Source organism: Vitis vinifera, chromosome 2 (assembly GCF_030704535.1).
Source record: "Vitis vinifera cultivar Pinot Noir 40024 chromosome 2, ASM3070453v1".
NCBI classification, from domain to species: Eukaryota; Viridiplantae; Streptophyta; class Magnoliopsida; order Vitales; family Vitaceae; genus Vitis; species Vitis vinifera.
The window spans coordinates 5862767-5888349 of NC_081806.1; the positions used below are offsets into that span (position 1 = coordinate 5862767).

At 34.9% G+C, this 25583-nt stretch overlaps 3 protein-coding genes across 8 annotated transcripts; 2 read left to right on the forward strand and 1 right to left on the reverse strand.

Moving 5' to 3' along the window:
* Nucleotides 1-5688: 5688 nt before the first annotated feature.
* On the forward strand, nt 5689-7961 carry LOC104878347 (transcription factor MYB23). Its single transcript, XM_010648550.3, has 4 exons — nt 5689-6004; nt 6111-6240; nt 6340-6651; nt 7697-7961. Exons 1-4 carry the CDS (start codon nt 5728-5730, stop codon nt 7707-7709), a joined length of 732 nt encoding a protein of 243 aa, XP_010646852.1. The 5' UTR covers nt 5689-5727; the 3' UTR covers nt 7710-7961.
* LOC100263062 (probable glycosyltransferase At5g03795) lies at nt 7420-14076 on the reverse strand. 6 transcript variants are annotated; one of them, XM_010648551.3, is made up of 6 exons: nt 13801-14076; nt 12770-13201; nt 12530-12660; nt 10297-10645; nt 9025-9966; nt 7420-7792 (listed from the first exon to the last, which is right to left on the reverse strand). In XM_010648551.3, exons 1-5 carry the CDS (start codon nt 13849-13851, stop codon nt 9280-9282), a joined length of 1650 nt encoding a protein of 549 aa, XP_010646853.2. In that variant the 5' UTR covers nt 13852-14076; the 3' UTR covers nt 7420-7792; nt 9025-9279. The 6 variants fall into 6 exon arrangements, with proteins under 6 accessions (XP_010646853.2, XP_019073928.2, XP_059589829.1 ...); XM_019218383.2 differs by having other exon boundaries at nt 7420-7807; XM_059733846.1 differs by having other exon boundaries at nt 12770-13376; nt 13801-14075.
* Nucleotides 14077-15057: 981 nt separating this feature from the next.
* On the forward strand, nt 15058-24002 carry LOC100257929 (uncharacterized). The gene is made up of 10 exons (XM_059733857.1): nt 15058-15277; nt 18072-18131; nt 18238-18277; nt 20182-20360; nt 20532-20570; nt 20735-20821; nt 21011-21071; nt 22264-22388; nt 23504-23595; nt 23689-24002. The coding sequence occupies exons 1-10, from the start codon at nt 15230-15232 to the stop codon at nt 23801-23803; spliced, it is 846 nt and encodes a 281-aa protein (XP_059589840.1). The 5' UTR covers nt 15058-15229; the 3' UTR covers nt 23804-24002.
* The last annotated feature ends 1581 nt before the right edge of the window (nt 24003-25583 follow it).

A 25583-nucleotide genomic window follows, 5' to 3' on the forward strand; every position in this document is an offset into this window, starting at 1 on the left:
TAACTTACTCTCTATTGAAGACTCGAGCTTGTTGATCATTCAGTTCGATTGTCATAGGTAAGTTTAAAAAGGGTTGTTAGAAGCAAGTTAGGTTCTCAAAGGATATGAATTTGATCAATTTCACAAAATTGGTTTAAAATTGCTTTATTTTGATTTTTGATCAAATAAGACTGCTCTAGTGCTAGCCAAAGTGCCCAAGCACTAGAACCACCACTCAAGCTCTTAAATAATCGCTTGAGGCACTCAAGCGGTGGTTAAGTCCACTCAAACTATCATTTCAATGCTGCCATGTTTTGGTAGTGTTGCTTTTCGAAATTCACGATTTTTTTTAATTAATTAAAAATTTGATTTCGACACGTTAGGTTTAAAAAAACCTATATATATACATTTTAAAATCCGATGCTTCCACAAGAAAAAAAAAAATCCTTGACTTACTCTATCATTTCCTAAGCTCTCAAGGTTCATAGATTCGATCTCTTAGTTATTAAAAAGACTTGCATCCCCTTAATGAGTAAGGCAAATCCACTAGAACATTAGAGGTATTGTGTCGCAGATATGGATCACAATATAAATACCAAAGAGTAAGTTTCTATGATAGGTGATGAGGTAAATACATGTATCTTGATTTTAGATTGTTATATTAGAGGTTTTAGACCCCCTGATTTTTTGTTTTTATAGTTGGTGTAGAGATTTTCCATGTAAATTCGTTTGCCTCTTAAGTGGATGTATTCTATTGGTTATTCATAATATCCTACAGAACTTAATTATTTTAATAAGATTTAATTCCCACTCTTTACTTATTAAGATTTTCAATTTGTATATTACAATATTTAAATATCACCCATTCACCTTATTTTGAGTGTTATCCTATTAGATAATCAATTTTTCAACTAGTATTACAATAGGCTTTTTAATTAAGATTTTGATATTTTTCTCGATCATACTAATCCAAAATTGAACAATCAAAGGTGGGTGCTTTCATTAATAATTCATCATATTTTGATCAGAGTAACTATCCCCAATGGAAGACTCAAATGAAATTTTTTTTATAAAAATGTAAGGTGAAAGGGTTTGGAATTCAATAAAATTTGGATAGGGACCCCTATTGAAATTAGACATTTTTGGAAAATCTATTGAATAACTTAAACCTAAGACTGAGTGAGACAAATTAAATAATGAAAGTAGTGAAGCCAATGCTTAGGCCTTATATAATATATTTAACATGCAAACATGCAAAACAGATCGAAGACATCCTTGAAGTAACTATGAAGGGACTTCAACTATAAAATTATTAAAAATCCAAATACTCACTTCCATTTTTGTCTCTTGTGCGGACATGTTCTATTACCTATTCATAATATACTATAGGAGTTAATTGTTTCAATAAAACTTAATTCTCACTCTTTGTTTAAATTAGGTTAAGATTTTCAATCCCTAATTATAATATTTAAATATTACTCATTCGACCCTCTATCAGTGTTATCCTACTAGACAATCAATTTTCCACTAACAATACACATGTAGTGGGAATGCTAAGTAAATATTAATAAACACATCGCCATGATATTCTTAACCATTAAAAAACATATGAAATCAAGCAAGATGACTATTGTACATTTCAAGACTAAAGCTAAATTCTTTTTTTTTTTTTTTGTAGATTTCGTATAATTGAAATACCCTTTATAAATTTGGTCAAAAAAAAAAAAAAAAAACCTCAAGTTATGCTGATAGGAGATAATTACTCATCTAACTCCTATTTATTTTGCTTTTTTTTTTTCATTAAAAAAATAAGAAAATATATGTGAAAAAAAAGGGTATCTAGTATACAAGAAAGCCTACCAAGATTACATGGATATTAGGTCCATGTAACTTTATAATTTTAGTCCATGCTTCTATTGGGAAAAAATTAAAATTAAAATAATGATTTATCCAATATCCATTTCAACTATCACAAATAAAATAATTTAGTAAAATTTTTATTTAATTTTAATGAATTTTAATGGGTAGAGCTTCCAATTTTTTCTTAGTCTATAAATTTCTATTTGGATTGAAAAGAAAAAGTAACTTATAATATATATTTTAAAAAAAATCTTTTGAAGTACATATATATTCGGTTTTCAATGAGTTATTAAGCAGTTAAGTTTGATTATAATATAAAAATTATTTTTAAAAAATAAAATTATATATAAGGAGAGAGAAAAATAAAAACTTGTTCATGATTTATAAAGGTAGGTAAATAGAATTTATATCCAAGTTTTAAACTCTAAAATCAAGTTTCTAAAACCATAATTTAAAATTAATTTAATTAGCTCAATTGATAGTTTTGATGAGCGTCATAGATCTTAATGTTCGATGAGGCAAATCAATAATCAATCAATTCATATGTGACACAATACCTACAAAATTTATCCTAAATTCTTTATAAATGAAAAATTATAAGTATTTGATTGAAAATCTTTAAATTTAATTGAAAGTATATTTCTTTTTTCTATTCACGATCTAACATATCCCGAGTTCCTCAATGAATCATTAGAAAATAGTATTGGGACTTTGCAGTCGAAAACAAACTTGTGTTCTTCCTTCCCACAAGGATCTTTAAGATTTTTTCATCAAATTTTCATTTGAGATTTTATAAACTTGAACAAAATAATAACATCTCTCCCAATTTTTCTTTTTCAAGAAAAAAAGGAGGAATTTTTTTATTATTATTATGATTTTTAGAACCATCTTCAAGACATGATGCTTGAGAACCACCCTTTAACATGATGTTTGAGGTCCCTTATTAGACAAAGCCTTGAACAACCCTTTAATTTTTTTATTTTTAAATTTTAAATATCGAATTAATAAGAATTTATATACTTAATCCATCCTCATGAAAATAAAAAATAAAAAATAAAAGGCAAAAAACTTGACAATGGATCAAATTATATGCTCTCATCTGAATTACTTTTTTGAGTTTTTTCAAGTGCACGTGAGTAGGATGATGCCAAGGGTTTTAGAATTCCAAGAATGAAAATGAAAGGTGTAGGTGGTTGGGTGTCGACGTGTCGTGGGGAGGGTTGAAACAGAGAGTGAATTAAACCGCGGAAATGGGAAGCAGGAATGATGGTTATAACTTATAAGGTATAAACCGTGCAAACGTGGAAAGGGCAAGCGCACCATCTTTTCGTCCTCCGTGTCCACCTCCAAGTACCACGGTAAGGGCATCATCATCACCCTTTTTTACTTCAATTTACCTATCCTACATCATTCTCATTGTTTCGTGTCCAAAATCTCCTTCATTTACATTATGTAAGCTATTATTATTAAATTACATTTTTATATTCTCTAACGAAATATGTCTAGCTCCGATCTTATTATCCTCTACTCAAATCATATTAATTTATATCACTACTCAAATCCATTAAAAAAGTATTTCCAAATGATGGAAAACTTAAAAACTTATATATAAATTATATCTTCCCTATCATCTCACTGGTCAACCTTGACCTTTTGAGGTCAAATCTAGTATTTAGAGCTTGTCTCGATTTAATGCCGTTCTCATGGGCAACACCGAAACAGTATTTTACCCCTAAATGTCCGGTCAATTGGTGTGCCTCAATGTATTTTGGGGTGAATCGACTAGCTCTAGGTTCGAGTGACATTTCAACCCTAACCACAACTCATCCGTTGATTCTTTAACATCAGTCGATTCGGACCTTCACTTAGTTTCACCTAAGCTTCATCTTGATCATGGATAGATCACCTAGATTTAGATCCATAAGTAGTGACAATTGCATTGCTTTTGAAGAAATACATAAAAAAGACATCATTTTGAAACTACTATAGTCTCCCAATGCGAAGGTATCAATGGTTAATAATTGTTTTAAGATATAACCCTAATATCTATCAATAATATATTTTCTATGAACCATCCATATCATCTTCTAATAAAATAAAATAAAATTTCATATTCATAGGAAAATTGACTAAACCGTCCATATCATCTTCCAATAAAATAAAATAAAATTTCATATTTATAGGAAAATTGACTAAACAGTCCATATCATCTTCCAATAAAATAAAATAAAATTTCATATTCATAGGAAAATTGACTAAACCATCCATATCTTATCTTCCAAAAAAATAAAATAAAATAAAATTTGAAATGGAAAAACTTTGGTTTTAAGAGTTCAATAAAATCTCATCGGTTTCATTATTGTATAGTTTGGTCTCATTTATTTATACCTTATTTACACCTTTGTTTAAAAATTAATCCAAATAAACCCCAAATCACATGACGAAAAGGATGTAATTGAAAGTTTAAATGGTCTTAGTAACATTGTCCTGAAGGGAGGTGGAGGTGGAAGATTATTGTAAAACCTTGTAGTGTGGTGGAACATTATTGTAATTTGTAACACACCTACCTAGTAATTACTAATTCTAACAAAGCTTTTTTTGGGTTCGTTTTGAGAATTGGTGGGTTGGGAGTGCCTTTCTTTTATGTGGTGGAGCGTGGGAGATGGTGATTGATTGTGGAGTTCTTGGTTTGCATGGGATCGAGACAAGGGGACTCTCTCCACACGTGGTGGGAAAAGCGATAGGGCTTTTATGGATAGGACTTCTACGATCAAAAACCATGGGACAAAATACTATAGGAAACCTTGTTGTCGTCCACATTTCTTCACATGCCTTGGACAACTCATCACCCACGTCATCCATATCTCCAACTAGATCGACTTTTCTACCACATCTTACACATGTCTTAATAAATTTGTACATTAAGACTAATCACACCATAGGCCATATATAATTTAATTTCATTATTCAATACCTAACTTATATATTTACCTTAATATATTTATTTATACCTTGATTTCATTTATTTATATGATTCCCAAACAAATTAAATTTCATTATATAATTTCAACAACTAAAATTGAAAATTCAATAGATACTAATTCTTTTATTAGACAAATAGTAAATAAATATGATAAAATATTGTTTAAGCCCAAGTCATGTGATTCAAAAAATAATAAGGCAACAATGTTGCATGTCAAGTTGATATTCATCAAGAAGATCAAGAAGAAAAACAACAAAATCATTTAATTGCATGGATTGAGAAAGCAATTCAAATATTAGTTCTTAAAATTTTTTACACCCTTGGTTGTAAATGTATTGAAGAAAAAAAAAAGCATTGCACATGTATTCATGAAATGTAAGTTTTGGCAGTTGACAAATAAATTCTCAGATTCATTGTCTGATTTTCTTGTAATTAATCTCTTTCATTTGCAGTTTTGGAGAAAGGATGAAAATCATTTTGAAAGACAGTTAGGACAGAAATGATAAAGATAGTGATTGTTTTGAGATCTTTTGATGGGTTGAAGAGATGATCCTGTGTTCCATCTTTGGGGTTATATTTGGGAAAAGATGGAAAAAAAATTTGGACCACAAGGGAGATGGGCAAGGAGAGAGAGAGAGAGGGGCTGGACAGAAAACTGGAAAAGGACAAAGGCAACAATAGAAAAAGGATTGATTCACCAAATGTGTTGGATTCTGACGAATCAGACCCCCCACTGGTTTTGATTATATGTAGGTTTCTAATATTTTATTCAATGATTTGAACAATCAGACCAACAACCTCTCTTATTATTTTACTTCCCATTCTTACTTGCAACTGCATGAACTGGTAGTTGGGTTCTCCTTTTCTCCCCCAAAGAAGGTTAGATAGGTGGGGCTGACTCTTCAATGACCAGAGACAAGAGGCGCCCCCCACCTCCCCTCCTGTGTATTAAAGTCTCACTCTGCTACTGCCTCAGCAGCAGACTGCAACCACACCGCTTCACAATTACACCTCCAGATACTCCTTTCACTCTCTCAATTATGGCCCCAAGAAGCATTAATGAAGGATCCAGTAAGAAAGTTATGAACAAAGGAGCATGGACATCCGAGGAGGATAGAAAACTGGCCGAGTATATAGAAGTGCATGGCGCAAAGAGGTGGAAAACTGTAGCATTCAAATCAGGTGGGTGTGAGAGAGTCATCTAGTTTAAACTCAACACATATATCAACTGCATTTTCCTTGATTTTGGATCTGATGGGGTTTAATGGTTTTCCTTGTTTTTCTGCAGGGCTGAATCGGTGTGGGAAAAGTTGCAGATTGAGATGGTTGAATTATCTGAGACCCAACATCAAGAGAGGCAACATATCAGATGACGAAGAGGACTTGATTCTCAGACTTCATAAGCTGCTAGGGAACAGGTGGGGTGATGATCGAACAGTTGGTGCATTTGCTATTATCAGTTTTGGCATAGAAGCAGTACAATGCGTGTGAATTTGACAGTTGTTTTCTATGTGTAGGTGGTCGTTGATCGCTGGGAGACTTCCAGGGCGAACAGATAATGAGATCAAGAACTACTGGAATTCTCATTTGAGCAAGAAACTACAACAGAAAGAAAACAAAACTGAGACTTCCACAGCAAAAGAGACTGCACCCCAGAAACCCGAAGACATTGCAGAGGGCAGTGGAGAAGAAGACAAAGGAAGTGGGTACCCAGACATCAACTTTGATGTCAATGAGTTCTTTGACTTCTCGGCTGAAGGCTCCTGTGGATTGGAGTGGGTGAACAAGTTTCTTGAGCTCGATGAGGAATCCTGGCTCGCCAAGAAAAGGTGAAGCTGGCGTGAATAATGTCTTTTCTTTTTTCTTAAAATAAATATAGTGTAATTTACTTATAAAATCTGAATGGATTCCTCATCACGCTATGACAAGCGTCTTAACAGTCCTTTGAGTTTAGCAAGCTTTCCGCAGCAATACACAATGCCTTGAAACCATTTTCAGAGTCTACCCTCAACTGATCGGGAATGTCCCATACCTCAACCCAATTAGAGCCACTATCTCTTCTCCAAAAGATACAATATTAAGCCAAGAATATTAGATCTAGGCATGCCACATATCGAATCAGATAGCTCAGTAATGAAAAAACATATCATTTTCCATACAAGAAAATCAACAGTCAATCGTATTAAAAGATAATTTGGTTGAATAGAGTGAAACTTTTTTCAAGTTTATTCATGACTAACAAATTGACTTTTGTAACCTGAAACATTTACCGAGTCTGCACCAACAAAATTGAAGTCAGCATATCACTCAATGTGGCCAGCATTTTTCTTTTGAGCTGGATTATTTTCAGCCTATAACATTCAACTAGAAAGCTTATACAAGTCAAAGTCTAAAGCAGCCTCTCATTTTCTCCTTATATAACTCATCACCAAGCTTTCACGATAACAAGCAAAACCAAATGCTTGTTTCTATAGTATCCAAAGAAGCAGAAACTTCGAGCCAGGATATTTGAAATGTATAAGATGTGAAGCCATCACAAAAACTAGGTGGAAATTTTAATGTATAGCAGATAGAGAGTTTTCACAAGATTTCAAGGATGAAAGAGTGAAAATGGAAGCAGAAACTTCATATTTTAGATACAAATTCCAACCATGGAATGGTTCATACAATGAAGGTATAGGGCCGATCTTGAACATGTTCATAAATCAAGTTAAAATAACTCGTGTATTAGCATTCAGAGAACAAATCCATGTCATCAAGTTTTTTCTCATTTCAAGTGACTATAATTATCTTATACAACATTGTGAAAAATGATAAACCTGTATGCTCATTCTTTTCTTTTTTCCATTTTTTTTTTTTTTTTTTTTTTTTCAGGTCTATACATTAGTGTACAAAGTATGATTCCAAGACTACCTCAGCATCTCTGGATTTGGTCCAATAAATTGCTATAAAGATTCAAACGCTGTCTTCCTGCAGCAGACAAACCTAAAAATTTAGGCTCAATGAGACATAAGGAAAAAGTGCAGAAACCATGAGAAAGAAACAAAGGTTTTTAACTAGTAAATCATGGAGATAAAACAATTTTCATTGTCATTTTGTACTTTTGCCCCATTTAAAAATCAAAAGAGAGTTCATTGTAGGGAGCAGGCTGTTGAGATGCTAACAGACCAATTTATTGAAGCAGGGTGATGTAGGACAACCCTAGGATCGTTGCCTACACTCAAGGGTAGGTGGGCTAGGGTTTTATTTTTAGGGTGTAAGGAGAGGAACAAGGAATAAATTTTAATGGTAGAGAAAAATATAAGATAAGAAATAGAGAGAGAGATAAACAACGAAGAAAAGATCGAAAACCTTAAAGTCTTACTAAGACCATCTAGGAGTCTCACCTAGAAGAAAATCAATAGAGTCTCACTATTGAGAGTTGCAACCTTGCAATGAAAGAAAACATAATATTATTAATATCAATTAGTCATTTGATTTACATTGATTAGCCTATTTATAGGCTTCTCTAAGAAATCCGAAGTCTACTAGGACTCTAATAACCTAGTACGACTCTAATTCTAAATATAACATCCAAAGTCTACTATGACTCTAATAACCTATTATGATTCAAATTCTAATTATGTTATAACTTAACTAGCTAATCCTAATTAGACTCCAACAAATATTAATCCTAATTTAATTCCAAGTAATACTAATCCTACTTTAATTGAAACTAATACTAATTCCCTTTCTTGATATACATCTTGGAGATTCATCCTCATCACAGGGTCTCTTTGGTATTTTAAAAAGCAAACAACAGTCTGGCATAGGGAGCATGATGTTGAGATGCTAACAGATCCATTTATGGGAGTAGTTTCTCACTGGTTTCATCCAATCACTAGTAAGGACACATCACAATCATGGGTACAAAGGGTGTTGCTATTATTTCAGATATAATTTTCTGCTTTGGCAACTATGCTAATTTGATTTTAATGGAAATAATAGCAGGGCCATTCCATATCCTAATATGGTGACCTAGCATGGGTGATTGGACATCTAGAAGAAACATAACAAAAGAAGAGTACAATCAATTCTTATGGCAGATTAAGTAATGTAGTGGACATTTTAATGATGGGCAGGTTGTCTTAGATGCGAATTAAATTGGACAGGTAGAAATTACTGAATATAATCAATAATGTGAAGCATCAACCATATGGTACCTGAGTTGTGAAATCCTCATTCTGGCCATCACCATTACTCCCATCTGATGATATTATCCCAGTTTTGAGCTTAATACAACTTGATTTTCTGATTATCAAACGTAGTCCCAGGGCAACTGGTGCTGTATCATTCCTTCAACATCACATCTCAGTTATTGGAACACATATTACCCTAGTCACTAGTTTTAACCCTACTCAATTCCTCATCCAAAATAAGCTCGACTTCAAGAACTAGCATTCATCACCAAGAATTTTCTAAGACACTGAGATTTGAATCTGGTTCAACCTACTAAACCAAATTGAATGCAGAATCATGTGGAACAAATCATATCTGACTGGTTTTGGGTTCCAGAGAAAATGCTTCTGCACCATCTTCACGTTTGTTTGCATTACAAGGTACCGTCTCAGGGGAATAGCCAAAAGGATTTCCTTCAGTTTGGGTATATCCTTCTCAGCCACAATTACAGAAAATGCAGTCCAATCCAACACATCGTTGAGTGGAGGAACAAAGTTATCGGCTATGATCACTGGGACACACTCATAATATATTGCCTCAACAATCCTGGGGCTGTTCACTTCATATCCCATTGGGCAAATGCAGAATCTGCTTGATTTCATATGCTGAATATAGGACATTTTTTTGGAGATTCTATTGGGTAGTGGTCCATAAATCCTCATGTCTTCATCTTTATCAGACCAGTACTTGAGAAGGGTGGGGCGGACCCTACCATGCATGTTTCCAGCGAAAAAAGCAAGAATTGGACGCTGTGATACTCGTCTTCCACCAACATTTCTTAGAGGGCGCCTTGGATTCCTAATGGTAGTTTCTGGAAGGGAAACATCTTTCCCTGCAACAAATATGCCTTCTGATAGATCAGCATTGCAAAGAGCTTTTATGGTGTTTCTGCTCAGTTCCTGGTGTTCATTCACTGTGTAAGGGCCCTACAAAACATTAACATTGAACATAGGAAAGTTAGTTGAGAGTTCATGATACTATGATAGTAACTTCAGAAAATTGAATGCAAGGATGCTCAAATTCCGAAAGGGAATTCATATAAACTCTCTTTTCCTCACTCACAAACTGTGTGCGCATCACCATAGCTGCGGATGTTTAAGCCAAAATTTTCTATGTGATTTCTTTTTATTTTTTATTTTTTGAGGAAATGAAATACAAAGCAAAAATGGATCCTAGATGAAAAATCAAACCAGTAAAGCAGCAGTCAGGTAAAAATTTAAGCGTTTTTACAGACAGACAGAAGTGTACTATGATACCCAGTCGTGGCAAGCAACTAAAAAATGGTCTGATCCATGTGTGCGGTTCCAGAAAGGATACTTTGCTGCGATCATGTTCACATGGTCCCTTAAGAAGATCGACAGTGGTCTGATATTATGTGAATTGGGCACATAGAGTGCTGTCTCCAGCTGGCGTGCACTGTATGGAAGATAAAACAAGTGAGCCTTTTTTGGGTCCCTTGTGACAAACTGCCTGTTTTCCTCCATTAACTTCATAAACCACCCTTCAGAAGCATAAATTCCTCTGAGATGGGGTGCATGAAAAATGGGTCTCGCTCCATCTGGGTAAATGTAGACTTTAAGTATGGTTTCCATCAATTCATAACTCCTGGAATTTATACAGCATTGTAATTCCTTAAGAACAATTAACTTGTAATTGAATTAACAAGCAAAATGAAACCTTGGTAACCAAACTATGACTATTGAGTAATCTCAAATAAAGTAGCAGCTGTCTCAGACAAATTAACACTGAAATTGAAGATTATGGAATAGAGGGCTATCATCTAATAAAATACCAACACAAAACAAAAGTAACTTCCTGTTTGTATGTTATTCCATTGCCTTGGTAAAATGACATGTTCTTAATTTCAGACAACAAAGCTAACCCTTAAAGTTTCTTGACATAAAAGCTGTTAGGAGAAGACAATATAAGGTATTGGACAATGTAATCCTAATCTGGTTTCCAGGTGTTTATTGCCATGCACAGAAGAAAGGATTTCCACTAAAATTATTAAGGGACAACTGTTGATGTTCTAGACACAGTTAGGAGATGCCATGGATAGTGAGATTCATGGATTTTGTGGAGGAGGATAATATGGAACAGGCAAGAGGATAATATGGATAGTGAGATTCAACTTAAATGAACATTTACCAAACAAACCTAATTACAGGCAGCCAATATTTCTAACCGTGCCTCCATACATTTGGAATGCACATTCTCTTAATTCTTAGGTGTCCATCTTCTCTAATCAAACCACCAAATTTGTCACACACCAAGGCCTTTTCAGATGTCATCCACAATCTATTTCAATGACATCTACCAACCACTACATCTTTGATGCTGAGTTTTAACTTGTTCAATTAAATCTGAAGTTATTAAGGACCCACATCCAAGCTTTTGAAAACTTTTCCAAGGTGTGTTGATGAATATAAATGAGTTAAAAATTATAATTTCACGTTACCTTGCTGCCATATCCAGTGTCTTAGCAATGAAAAATTAGATGGGTTTTTTGCCAGTGAAATATTTTTATTTAATCTTGGCATGGCCATGTGGGTCCTTCCTGCCTTCTGCGCTTTATGAAGTTGACTAATCTGGGTGTGGACATCAAAGTTATTAGTACTAAATAAGCATGAATCTATACTCAGGGAAGCCAGTACTGCAAATATACAACAAATTAATGTTGGAAAATACTTGGCTGCTATACTTCATCACCAAGAGGTAGTTCCAGTACTTTAAAGCATGCTATAGTTACAGTTGAAGGCAACTTTTCCCTACTTCCAGATGCCAAAATTAGACTAAGAATACAAGAGTCCTCTCCTGTTGCTCAGGTCACCTCTCAATACTGACAATTTAAAGCATGGTAGGTACTAAATACCTATACCAGAAGAAGTCTGCAGACATTGGTGACAAAATAGAAATTCAGACCCACCCAGAAAGAAGTCTAAAGTTGGCTTTAAATTTTTCCAGAAAAATTTAAATTCAAAAGTTATCTTCAAGTGTCTTTGGAATATCCTCAGAGTCAACCCTTAACCACAGCACTCGTCTTGTGAAATACCAAGAAGTAACAGAAATATATATATATATATATATATATATATATATATACATAAAACCTGCGTCCAGAAACAAAGGCATGATTTGATGACATTATGAATATAAACCTTTGACTTGTTCTACAATTTTGCCTTGATGGCACCTAAATAGCAAATGAGACTTTTTTTCTTACAATAACCCTACATCCAACTCCACCTACCCAGCTCGAGAAATCCTTAATCCCAACTACCTCCATCTACTCCTTAACATTTAGAATTAAGTTTTAGGCTAATACTGCCCTGACCATTCAAAGTTTCTCCTATGACAGCTACATATATTTCACAATCAATCAAATCATAAATAATCTAGCTAACATAAAGTTATTTGCAGATTACAAGATACAGTATGAATTGTTAACAACCATGGAAAGCTAGATTATATTAGTATTACGAGACACACCTTTTGAAAACAGAAACATTGTGGAATAAAGAGGCATACAGCTCAGGATCATCAGTAACAGTTGAGACATTCTGGATCTCCCTTTTAGCAAATAAAAGGGCCTCATCAGGTGGCAATGACCAAATATATCTCTGTAAATGAACAATATATCAAACAAAAATATAGGCAAGATAATTGGTAAAGTCACTATTCTATATTTCACAAGAGAAACAAAATTCTTTAAGTTCCCAAAAATTCTACCTGCAAGCGAGTGGGCACAGTTCTAGGTGGAGGCGGATGAAATACAACCTTTTGCTCATTGGTTTTGTCAATCTTTGCGTTCTTCCTTCTCCTTCTGGATGAAGGATTTCTCCTTGGAGAAACTTGAGCTCTCTCTTCAACAATTGGCACTGACTTAACCAATTCAGTGGAAGAATTCAAAGACACAACAGGGGCAGTAGGAACAAGTTGAAACTGCTCGGCACTTTCCAATGAAAGGGTCTCGGTCAAATGAACGGTACTACCATTCAAGGATTTGTAGGAAGAGACCATCGTTTGTGGAGGGAGGAACCAGGTCGCCATTGGATAAGGAAGTGTATAGGTTTGAAGTACCATACCAGCTGTTGTCATTATGGCTACAACAACGAACAGTTTTTTCCAATTGATTCTGTACATGAGGACAACAGCCACCAACTGCAATAGCCTTTTCATCTCATTATCTAAATAGGGTAATTCAATCAACTAGAGGATGCAACCCATTAAATCGAAAAAAGCAAATCACTTTGCACTTCCCCTCCAACGAACCCGATTCTTGAATTTGAATTTTCCTATTCATTGCTTGCTTAACAAGTCTAACCCAATTCGTTTCCTTGCTTGATCAAGATGATTCAAAAACCAAAAATCAAAAATCAAAAATCAATTATTTTTCCGGAGAATTGGAAATGGAAATAAGCATGCCGATGTTAATGATCTTTATGACGCACTCAAGCTTTCATGATGATGAAAGACAAAGGAAAACCAACAACAGTTTTGGCAGGGTATGAAAACGCAGGTTCTGCTTGTTTAGGAGGAAAATCTTTGTAGCTCCCGGGAAATTTTATTGGAAAGCAAAACCACCCTGCAAAATCCACAAGAAAACAAGACACAAACTTCTTCTTTTTCTTCTACTTTCTTTGGCCCGCCTTCTTGGCAACCAAACGGAGGTTCAGATTCCAAGCACAGAATAAAATAAAAAATTGATAACAAAAACAAAAAATCAAAAAAATCAAAAATAAAAATAAAAAATTAAATACCTTCGATGCAGAGAGGCCAACCAAAACGACGTCGTGCAGCGTAAGCAGCATATGAAAATTGAAACGAAGTGGAAGAAAAATATGGACAGATCTGACAACGGAAAGAGAATAAAGAAAGAGGATTGAATGGAGGGAGAAGATAGAAGGCGATGGCCGAGACAGCTACGGTAACGGTTCAGAGATATATATCACTTTTGAGCCTTTCTTTAGACCCAGTTGTAGAATCCAGACAAGTCCCCGCGGGTGGCCGCTACGCCTTCCCATGAGTTTTGAAACCTTAAACAGTCAACAATCGGTTAAAATATAAGGAAGTATCCTTAAAAAATGTAGGACGTTACAACAAATGTTTGATAATTAATACAACAGTGATTTTCCCTTTTTATCCTTTCTTATTGGTGCTTCCAGAATTTAAGCCGTTAAAGAAGATGGCGGGAAGACATATAGTTAATGTCAATTTAATCTATAATCTATATTTAGAAGAATGACACAATAAAAAGACTAAGTTTAATCTATAATCTTCTATCCGATCTTCTCAATTATGTGTTTTTAGACAAATTTATGGCAAAAATAAATTAATGATTAGGTTCTGATACACTAAATTATGATGTATCAATCGAGATCTCTCGTATTATACTAATTTCTATACTTTGCTCTAAGTAGAAAGTAATAATCTTTTGACATGAAATTTTGTTTCGTTGTTAGCCAAGAAAAAATCTTCGACCACCCTTTTGTTTGAGATTATTTAGTTTTTCGGGATTGTATTAATTATTTTGTTATTAAAATAAAACCTAAGCGAATAATTTAATAGTAGATGTTATATATATTTTTTGTATATTTTTATATTGTGGTTCATGGAGATGTTTTATGTGATTTTATCACTTTCCATTTTTTTTAAAAAAATTTAATAAATAAAAATAAAAATAAATGCACTCGAATTTAATAATAATTTTTATTTTCTTGAACATTGAAAATAGCAAACAGTATCAACAATGTTGAAGGGGCATGCAAATCCCAGAGGGCATAAAGGGGAGCTCACCGCCACAAGTCAACCGAGAAACGACGTCGTTTGTCTCCATGATGAGATGGCAAGTGCCATTGAATTCGGACACGGACACGTCGAGGGTAGTTTCACAACCAATAAACTACGTCCACGTCATCTTCAAGCTGATGTGTCTTCCATTCAACCGAATTGACGAAAGTACCACTCCAAGCTCATGCTACAAGATGAACAAAACGCCTGATGTTGAAGGTCAATATCGGAATTCTAGGTTGTTCCCAGAAGCAAAATTGCAAAAACGCCATAGCAATTGGTTTGTATGAAACTCTGGGTGGGTGTGCGAAGTGCGAGCTCTGATTTCTTGAGTCCTCCTCTCCTCTAATGGTGTCTTGAAATTTCTGGAATCTTCGGAGGATTCTCTTGCGTTTCTCCATGGCCGCGCCTTTTTTCTCCACACCTTTTCAGCCGTACGTTTACCAGGTACTCCTCCACCGTCTATCTTCGAAATTCAATATCCTTGATGAGTTTTTTGATTTATTTTCCTGGAAATTTAGGGTTTTAGTTTGATTCTGTTGCTTGATCCGTTGAATTCCATGTGCATTATTGGAGATCGTGTTTTTCTTTATTGTTTTACTTTGGGAGTTAGGGTTTAGTTTGGTGGAGTTAAGGATTGAGTTGATTTGTGTGTGTGGTTGAGAATTGTGTTGTTGTGTGTGTTGAGTTGGTAGAAAGTGGTTGATATGCTTCTGTCACGAGAATGATGGCATTTTCCGGATACAATAGTCAGACAACCGGAAGTGGAACTTCATTTTTGATAAGGTTGATTGGTTACTTATCCGGCAATTAATATAATGAAAAATTGGATTGTATGAGTATCCGTTTTTTTTGGTAAGAATTGGTGATCCACTGTGGGATCACTCACAGTGATGTTAACTTGTTGATCATTTATCATCATAGTCTGTATGACTTTCACTTCATGCAAAAATACTGAAAGGTTAGATTAGTTACTAATCCGCACACCCAACCCAAGCCCGGAAGATGGATTAATACCAATCCTTACCATTTAGAAGCCCAGGAATGGAACTGGTATGTTGCCAGTTCACTCAATCCAGAAGCTCAAAATGGTTTATGCAGAACCACAGAAATGGATTTGCTCCATCATTTATCACCCTTTGGAAAGCCCTGAAACTTAGCATCAGCCTTTTGAATAATGATTTATTAGATATATGATTTATCAGATAGGACGGAGAGTACAAAAGGTGAATAAGGCCTAATTAGCCTTTCTCAAGGAAAAAAGAGGTGAAAATAGGGAAAATCATTAGTTGAATGGACAATGTGAGAAAGAAACAACTAATGTAGGTCTAGTTAGGTCCTGAAGAAATAAAAATGAAGCTGCAGAACCTCTCTTAGGCAAAAAAATTTGCCTCCGAGGTTCAAGTTAGTTGGTATGAATGCTCAAAGACTTAATTAAATTGGGTATAATCTGAATTACTTGATCACTATTCTTAGGAATCATGTCCCTAATAAACAATATAAAATGAATGTTATCTTTTCTTTGTTCCTCTGTTGGAAGGGTCTAAATGTTAGAGGTTTTTTATTTTTAAAGTGAGACTTGGTGCTACATTGGCAAAAGAAGTCAAGATCCGAAATATAGATTCTTCTAAGTCAGATGAGAAGCATCTTGTGAAGGTGGTTTAATTCATTTTCTTGCCCTTACACTTATTCAAAACTGCCAGTGAGGTTTGTTTCCATGACTTTGGGGTCTCATTGTAGAAAAATTCAGACAACCACTAGAAATAAATTTGAACCTTTATGATTTGTGGCACAATATTTCTTTGGTTGGTTAAACTGATAAACATTGTTTCCCTTTTTACATGATTTTCCTGCAATGAAAGAGAAAGTTAGGAAATAATCTGAACAGAAAACATGTCTACATGAAAAGGAGAGGCCTTTTTAAGTTGGCATGGATCTTTTTTCGGGAAGGAGAGGAAGAAAGTTTGGAAAGCTGCTCCTTTATGCTTATTTTGGACCATTTGGAAAGAAGGAAATGGGAGAACTTTTGAAAATATTGAAAAAGGGAACCAAGCTATGAAGTAATCCTTCATATATATTTTTTGGGGATGGGTTACAGTGTACATAGGTGATAGCTCCTTGTACATGTTGGACTTCATTGATTGGCTGAGTTCTAAGTGAGGCATGGGAGTTGTTTTTTTTGTTTATCCCTCAACTTTGTTTGACCTTTTGGCACCATTGTATACAATGTGTACGCTTTTGTGCACCCTTTTGTTTGGCACTATTACTATATATATATATATATATATATATATCTCAAAAAACAAAAAATGTATTAATTAAAGTGAATAAAAACATGAGAATGATGTGAAATCCTCCCCATAATATACAAACCTGACCATAAGACCCGATGAAACCTCCGCTTTACAAGGAGGACTATACAAAAGAAACTAAAAAAAAAAGTCTATACAAATATAACATCTCCTGAAGCTCATCTAGGGACCTCACCATGTAGGTCCAACCCTAGGGTGTACATGCTGAAAGCTAATTAAGCAAAATTATGCTCAATGGAAAGGGTTTAAAAACTCATTGCAGTAGACCCAAAAAGAAACAAAGAAATGAAGCAAGTCCCATATCACATTAGGCATCTTCCAAACAAAAATCTCATCATTCCTTTCTCTCCACACAATCCATAACCAGAACCAAGTGAGACAAGCAATCTTCCAGAGAGACTTGCCTCTAGTAGAGTTCCCAAAACATTTGAAAGAGATAACCATCAAATCACCAATACTACCTGGCTAAACCCACACCATCAAAAAATAAAAATACATGTCCTCATGATAACTATAAATCCATCATGAAGATTCTGGGAATTTGGTGACCGATCATGTAGTTTTCTTAAAATAGGGGCTTTGATACCTGTGGGCAAACTTAATGAAATCCCTGGAGTAATACACTGCATTACTTGCTGAAAGTGTGGTTATTTGTTTCATTTATTTCTGTTTTAGTTCTCTAACAGAAGTGGAGGTAAAGGAAAGTAACTAAATAACATTTTCTGAATCTAATCTTCCAGACCCATAGTTGTAAACTTGTGGTTGCACCTAGTTTACGCTCATTGTTATCCCTTTTGTGGAGGCTGCTAGCATGAGCCATGCAGCAACCATGTTTGTATTCAATTGAACTGCATAAGTATTTAGTAGGTTGTGTTTGTATGTGCTGTTATTCTGTTGCTGCACAAACTCATGTGGATGATATATTGTAGAGTCCACAAGAAAATGTGACACCTTTTCAAATATTGGGTGGTGAAGCTCAGATAGTTCAGGTATTTACAATAATTATCTCCAGCCATGTCAGTTTTCCTTTTTTTTTTTTTAAATTTTCCTGTACTGAAAATGGCTAATACTGGTGTTGATTCTTTGCATTGTTAGATAATGTTGAAACCACAAGAAAAGATTATTGCAAAGCCTGGTAAGTTCCCCTAGTAGTGGATGCTCTGTGAATGTTCTCTTGCAATTATAACATTAGTTTTCAACTTCAGAAGAAGAAAGCAATTATCAGTAAACTTATTATTCTACGTTCTTTAAATCTACATGTTTAATCTTTTAATCCTGTTGCTTATTTCTTGGTCTATGTATACTTTTATTGATCTGCAAACAAGCCAAGCCACACTGTTTAGGCCTGATCACTTTAGAACTGTTCAAGCTCTGCTGGAGCTTGAACCTATCTATGAATTGTGATTCAAGCTCAGTGTGTTGGATGCTAGGCAAGTTTGCTATCCTTTTGGCTCAGCTTGGTATGTATATGTTGTTTGAAAAGTTCCACTTTTATTAGACAGTTGCTGGGTTTTGATTGACATCTGATGCAGTTTAACTTCATGGTGTTTCAGAAAGAAAGAAATCTTTTAATATGCATTGATATTTCTTTTATAACATGCAACATAATTCCTATATCTCTTTCCAAGATATCAATAGTCAAATTTAAATTGCTCTTGGTTCTTTATTTATGCTAATAGAGTGCCATTTTGCGTGTAAAGCGAATTCTGAACAGGGATATTGCATTAAATTATAGAATTAAAAATTTAATCAGATGAATCTTACCCTTTTGATGCTGTAACTAAATTTATTGGCATGTTCATCTTTTCATCTTGCTCTGTTGTCTCTGCTAGGGATGACTATCGGGTTGGTCTGGTAGACTGGAACATGGCCAGCCACCATCCTGATATCATTGGAAGGAGCAATCAACCCTGCCCCAAACACGGTTCGTGTTATTTTATGTGGTGCAGGGTTGAAACTGCCATACCCTGTATATGTGAGCTCATATCATGTTGGATTTGTTTCCTATGTCTTCATTTTTCTTTTCCTGCTGTTGTTGAGTGTATGACTTCATATAAGTCACTGTGTGTCTTTGTTTTGCATGGTTGAGACACCATTTGTACCTCAAAATGCTTCACCCTGTTTCCCAAATGGGGAGGCAAGGACAAGGTTTTGCTTAAAATCTTCTATTTCTGCAATGGTCCTAATATTCACCTGTCAAAGACCAAGATTTCTCTTTCCACACCAAATTTGTTAGTGGAGTGTCCAAGTATACGCATAGTCTTTGTAGTTGACAATCTTGCTAAGGCAAGGATGGTTAGCTCACCTTCTGCATGCCATTGTCAACCCCTCGTGATGGCTGGTTTTCCTCCTCCATTTAAACGTTTCCCGCAATTTCGTGGTGTTAATTTCTGGCATTGAACCAACTGCTTATTAAGGTAGAGATGGTCTCCCCTCTACTTGACCAAAAACATCTCATTGCCACTCCATATACCACAATACCTTCCTTCTTGTCTTCCTTTTGTACCATTTGCTATCTGGACTAAACAATGGGCTGACTGTATGACTAACTTTAGAAACCAAATCTTTCTCCACAACTGATCAAATAGGCCATTGGTTTGTGGAACAGGGAACTGATTAGTAAATTTTTCCTTGTTTCATTCTTAATTATCTGTGTCTTTTTTTCTCAACTTATATGTTACCCCACTAAATCTTAGTGGGGCAGTCCTCTTGTTTCCTCTGTATAGTCAAGTTGATTGAGTTACATGGGTCAGGGGGCTTCTTACTGGTGAATTAGCTCTGGATGGGCTCAATCTGATAAGCTACATCTCAGTGTTGTAGTAAAGAGTTGGGGAGCTCCTCTGGAATCACCTTCTGGAACTCCTGTCAGGCATGAAACGCATTTACTAGATACTAATGCTTCATGGATTAGATTATGTTTGCTATAATACAGCAGACTGACATCATCTTTGGTTGTATCTAACTTCTATGTTTTAAAACATTTTTCCTTTTTATTTTTCACTGTAATATGTTTGTAACTGATATCTGAAAAATACGTAGGTTCCATGTGCTACATGTCTGGGTCCATCCAAATGGAGAATGTTTACATCCCTGAAAATGAAGTAGGTATGTGGCAGTGGCTTTTCGGCAAGGCTGTGACAAGCATAGTTCTTCTCAATCAAGGTTCAAGTAATGGCTTTGTTGGAATTGCTGCACCTTCTCTTGCAAGAATACTCCCGGTTTGTAGTTACAATAAGATACCATATTTTAGTAAGGAGTGTCTAGCATCAAATGATGCTTCTTCGCTCCTGTACAACTTATCCATGTTTTTATTCAGTTATTTTAAATTTACACATTGTTGATGATGCTAACTATTCCCTTTTTACATGGTTCCAATTCAATTTTTTTAGATTGATTTGGCAATGTTTGGCGGGGAAATTTTATGCCAGGTAGAGCTAATTAATTCATTTCCAGTTCTTCTCATATTCTTCTGACATATTGTATTAGAAACTTGCTTTGTTTTACCTACCATTAGGATTTCAGAGCAGAGTTGTCTTTTACTTCATCTCCTTGAGATGAATAATTTTATATTTGCTTCATTAAAATTTTGCAGCCAGATGCATTCCTTTGCTCTCTCAATGATGTAAAAGTCAATAATACAACTGATCAGAGGGCTCGTAACATAGTTGTTGGTGCAGAGGTGAGAGAAGGGCTGGGGCTAGATTTGCTTTTCATTTTTTGGTTAATAGTGTCAATTTGAGAAAGTGATGTTGGTCTCTTTCAAACTTGAACTCTGTTCTTTCATTTTCTTCAATCCTCCACTTGATAATTGCACCTTTCCAAATTGGCGGTGTTAGTTTATATGATGTATATTATTATGCTGTTATAGGGATTTCTGAGACAGAAGCTAACTGGGCAAGGGCTTGCTTTCATAGTTGCTGGTGGATCTGGTATGCATTCCTTGACTCATTTTCTTGTTCCTTAGAACTTGGCTGTTAGGACCTTTCAAGAAGTTGCCTTCTAACCTGAATATGGAGGAGAATAGCATAGACATTATGGTTCAGATTTATCTTTGCAGATCAGCACCAGTCTTTTCTTGTTATGGCTATACCATACCTTGTTTATTCACCTCCATGACTATAACTCTTGTTCATCCGAATATATGCCCTTTGTCATGTTTCCACAACAAATATGATGTCCATCTCCATCTTTCATGTAGTTGTAAAAATGCATCTTGTATACTCCCTGTATACATAGGGTGCTCTCCTTTTTTGTTAAGCACTGTTTAATATATCCTTGGTTCACCCATCAAAAAAATGTTAGTAATGCTTCCACCAATTACGTGAATCGTGATAGTGAGAAAGGAACTTGGATATAGCAGTAGCAATGCTTTCACCTGCTACTTCTGAAGCAGATCATTGCATATCCATCCCATATGAAGTATAATCTGGAAATGGAGTATCAGATACAAATAGTAAATAATTGACACTAGATATTCTCTTTGTGTGTATTTTGCTTATTCTGGTGAAGTATAGTGTGCATGAGAAATAGCTATATATTGTTTTGATATGAAGTGTGAGAACTTTCGTACCCTGGGAAGTCCAGTCTCAATAGTCAGCAGGTTTAATAGCAAGGAGTTTTGGGGGTTGGGTTATACAAGTGCAACCATTCATATATTAGCCTCTATACTGCACAACCAGATTTGGTCTGTGTGGTGCTTTTTCAGTATGATATGAGGAACATAGAAATGGTATCAAAGAGAGAGAAAGAGAGAGCAAGGATATCAGGTTCTGGACTAAATTTCCGCCCGTACTTTGATGTTTCAAATTCAACACCTTTATGTATTTTTTTCTAAATATCCACTTAGAACAACTGCATTCATCCTTTTACTTTTCCCTTTTTGTATCTATGTTTTGCTTTATCCCATTCCTTTGCAACAGATTTTTTTTCCTTGCCAAAAGTACTTTAGCCGACAAGATACATGAGAAAAACTTCTTGTTCCCAAGCATTGTTGAGTATGAACATCTGAAAGCATATATTTGAAAAACCAATAAATGAAACTTGTGTGCTATTTATATTTAATTCATCATGTGTAAAACTTCTAAGTCCAAGTGTCCTAATCATGGAGTTCTATGTTGTTAGTTGTACAGAAAAATCTCGAGGTGGGTGAAGAACTAGCCGTTGATGTGTCTTGCATTGCTGCCCTGTCGGCCACTGTCAGCGTCCAAATCAAATATAATGGTCCCATGAGAAGAGTAGTCTTTGGGGTAAGTTCCTTTTCTGTTTCTGTACTGCTTCTGCAGTTCTTTTGTTTCTTTCAGTTAATCTTGTTGCTTTCTTATTTCTTGAAATCATCATGGCATATAATTGTTCCTACTAGATAATTGTATAGTTGTTGGTCATGCTATTCTTTCTGACTTTTGATAGTTATGTATGATTGGTTGGCTTCTTGTCAAATTTCTGTTGGTCAGGGCTGTGATATATTATTTCGGAGATCTGCATTTGGTTTTGAGCAGAGAACAAAAGATGCCAACGAATATTCCTTCAATCTTCCTGTCTAGAATTTGAGACTCGAAAGTATTTTTTATAAAGCCAACAGTTTCTTTCAGTAGCTGTCTTTTGATCTGTCCAATACTTGCTTTAAGAATCTCAATCATGGACTCCTGCTTTGTGGATCATTGGAATTAGTTTTTCCATAATCAATCCATTCTATCTCTCCATCATTTTTTTGTTCATTAACATGCTTTACTCATATTTTCTGACAAATTTTCGTCATTCTAATGTTTCTTCTAGTATTGTCAAGCTTGATACTTAGGCCCTATTTGGATCAGCTTTTGAGAAGCCAACAACTCCTTTTTATGCTCAATAAGAGCTTCTTTGTCTGTGTATTTTTTTTATAAAAAGCTTATGATTTTTTTCATTAACATGAACTTTTCATTTTTCTTTTTTTTTTTCTTCAAATTTTTGTCATTCTAATGTTTCTTCTTGTATCACCAAGTTTGGTATTTAGGCCCTATTTGGATTTTGGTTTCTGAGAAGTAAAAGGCTCAATTTTAACCTCAACAAAAGCTATACCTATTTGGATAATTTTTTTAAAGAGCTTGTGGTTTGAAAAAGCTTAATAGGGAAGTTAGAAAAATATTGTTTCTCATAGAAAACCTATTTTCATTTATGTAGGAAGTCATTAAAATTATGGTTGTGCCTTAACTTCAACAGCCAAAAACAAAAAGCAATCTTGAATGAGTCCATAATGGGACCTCTGGTGTGAACTAGGTTCCTTCTGTATATGTAGCTGCCTTGGACCCTCAAGTTTAGGATTGGTCCTTCCATTATGTTTATGTTTATGAGAGCCTAATTTTATACTGTGGGGACGAAATCGCAGGGCGACAACCTAGTTACAGCTGTTCTAACAGGACCAGGCATTGTCTTTATACAGAGTTTGCCCTTTCAGCGATTCTCTCAGCGCATTGCCAGGTGAATGTCGAGCAATCAATTGAACTCAATTAGACTCCTTTCCCTTGATTTGCATATCAATGTTTGACAAAATGACTTGATTTCCATGTGCAGGGCGGTTACTTCCCCAAACATGAGGGAAAATCCAAAGTTCTTTATTCAGATAGCAATTTTCTTCTTTTTGGCTTATGTTGTGATTGTATCATCATTGATCTTAACTGATGTTTGATCTTCCCCTTCTTTCTTGTGTCCTCTTTTATTCCTTGCCTTTTAATTTCAATATAATTTCATCAATAGAAACCTATAGTTTAGATTGGATGTCTCGGAAATTATGGTTCTAGAGTTGTAAAGACGATTTCAAGTTTCTTCTTTGCTCATGTTAAATGCAACCACAGCCTATTCGAGGCCTCAGGTGAATTCTCTGAAAAGTCACCAAGATGCATCGAATTACCCTTTTCAGGATTATAGTTTAAAACGACTAACCTCACTGAGGTTAGTGTCAAGGTTCGTTCAATGTGGTTCTACAAACTCAAGATCGAATCTTGGCTTCTAATGCCTCGTATCCGCATAACATCTATTTATAATATGGTTAGTCTTCCTTCTTATGAAACAAGAAAACCATAAATGTTGGCTGGTATTGTAGGGTTTGTTTGGAAGCCACATATTTGACAATTATTTTTCCAATCAAATCAGGAACTGTGACAGAATTCCCGAATTTATAACATTATACTTCAAAGAAAATGTTGAGCCTCCGAAGGGGATAACGGGACTATGTCAAATTTAAAAATAAGTGCAAACAACACCATTCCCAAGTTTCATGTGGTTAAAGGCAATTCAGCGAAACTAAACATGAGGTCTGAAAATATGATCATGATTGATTTGAAGGTCGAAGGGTGGTAGGGTGTGGTATGAAGTTGATTGAATGTTTTAGTGGATGGGAGGTAGAGGGCAAAGGAGGATGTTTACCAGGTGTGGGGGCATGGCTAGGGAATAGGGATAGAAACATTTTCCCCGCCAATCCCAAGCCAACACATGTCACGTGGATATTGGGTCCTTTGCTTGCCGTGTGGGACTGGGCGATCAATCATGTGTGTCTTTAGTCTTTACTTTATATGAACATGGTTATTCTAGGGCCAATCTTGGGGCCTGCTCCTTCATCACTTTCTTCATGGTTTTCCTATGACTTGAGACTTTATTTTGTTTTTAATTAGGGGCTAAAAAATTCATGAATTCAAACCATTTGCAACACCTTTTTTTTTTTTCTGATTATGTTTCATAGATGCTTGGGAGTGTAAGTACCTAATATTTCCATATCATATGTATTTGCAAAGTTTGGCAACATGTCACATCTTTATTGATTCAATTTTATAACTGAAAATATTTTTTAAGATTTATATGATATGTATTCATGAGAACATGATTATCATCTGACAACTCGTTCAAAAATTCTATCCAGATTATTATTTGAATATTCTCATATGCATATATTTGTAAAGTCGTCAACATGTCACATCCTTATTGGTTCAATATTATAACTGAAAATATTTTTTAAGATTTGAATGAACCGTATTCACGAGAACACGACTATCATTGTGACAACCCATTTAGAAATTCCACACAAATTCTTAGTTGTCGCCTCATTGTGATTATTTGAATGCCCACTTCAAAGAGGAGATTATGTTTTGTAACAACTCCCTTTCTACCTTAATTGAACTTATTTGACATTAGAAGTAGCCTCATTTTCTTGCAATGATAAAATATTTTTATATAAATATAAATACTAGTAAGTTCAACTCTTGACACGGGGAAATACTTAGGAGGATCTAGATATAGGGAACCGCTTTGGGGATGGGGTAGGGCTTGTTGTGAATAGACAGTCTAAGTGAGATATTTGAATTTTAAATTTTTATTAAGGATTCGAATAATAATGTCAAACATAACATGAAAAAATCATCTATACAGTATAGACATAAAAAAATCATAGATGGAGTAATAGTTTAATTGATGGG

Bases quoted from the DNA above. Each gene is read 5' to 3' on its own strand.
- LOC104878347 (XM_010648550.3), top strand. From the start codon at position 5,728: ATGACCAGAGACAAGAGGCGCCCCCCACCTCCCCTCCTGTGTATTAAA. The intron at 6,005-6,110 runs GTGGGTGTGAGA...GTTTTTCTGCAG, and splicing joins AACTGTAGCATTCAAATCAG to GGCTGAATCGGTGTGGGAAA. The intron at 6,241-6,339 runs GTGGGGTGATGA...TTCTATGTGTAG, and splicing joins CATAAGCTGCTAGGGAACAG to GTGGTCGTTGATCGCTGGGA.
- LOC100263062 (XM_010648551.3), bottom strand. From the start codon at position 13,851: ATGCTGCTTACGCTGCACGACGTCGTTTTGGTTGGCCTCTCTGCATCG. The intron at 10,646-12,529 runs GTGTGTCTCGTA...TATAAATTCCAG, and splicing joins AATGTTTCTGTTTTCAAAAG to GAGTTATGAATTGATGGAAA. The intron at 9,967-10,296 runs GTATCATAGTAC...AATGTTTTGTAG, and splicing joins TAGTTGCTTGCCACGACTGG to GGCCCTTACACAGTGAATGA.
- LOC100257929 (XM_059733857.1), top strand. From the start codon at position 15,230: ATGGCCGCGCCTTTTTTCTCCACACCTTTTCAGCCGTACGTTTACCAG. The intron at 18,278-20,181 runs GTAAGTTCCCCT...AAAAATACGTAG, and splicing joins AAAGATTATTGCAAAGCCTG to GTTCCATGTGCTACATGTCT. The intron at 20,571-20,734 runs GTAGAGCTAATT...AAAATTTTGCAG, and splicing joins GCGGGGAAATTTTATGCCAG to CCAGATGCATTCCTTTGCTC.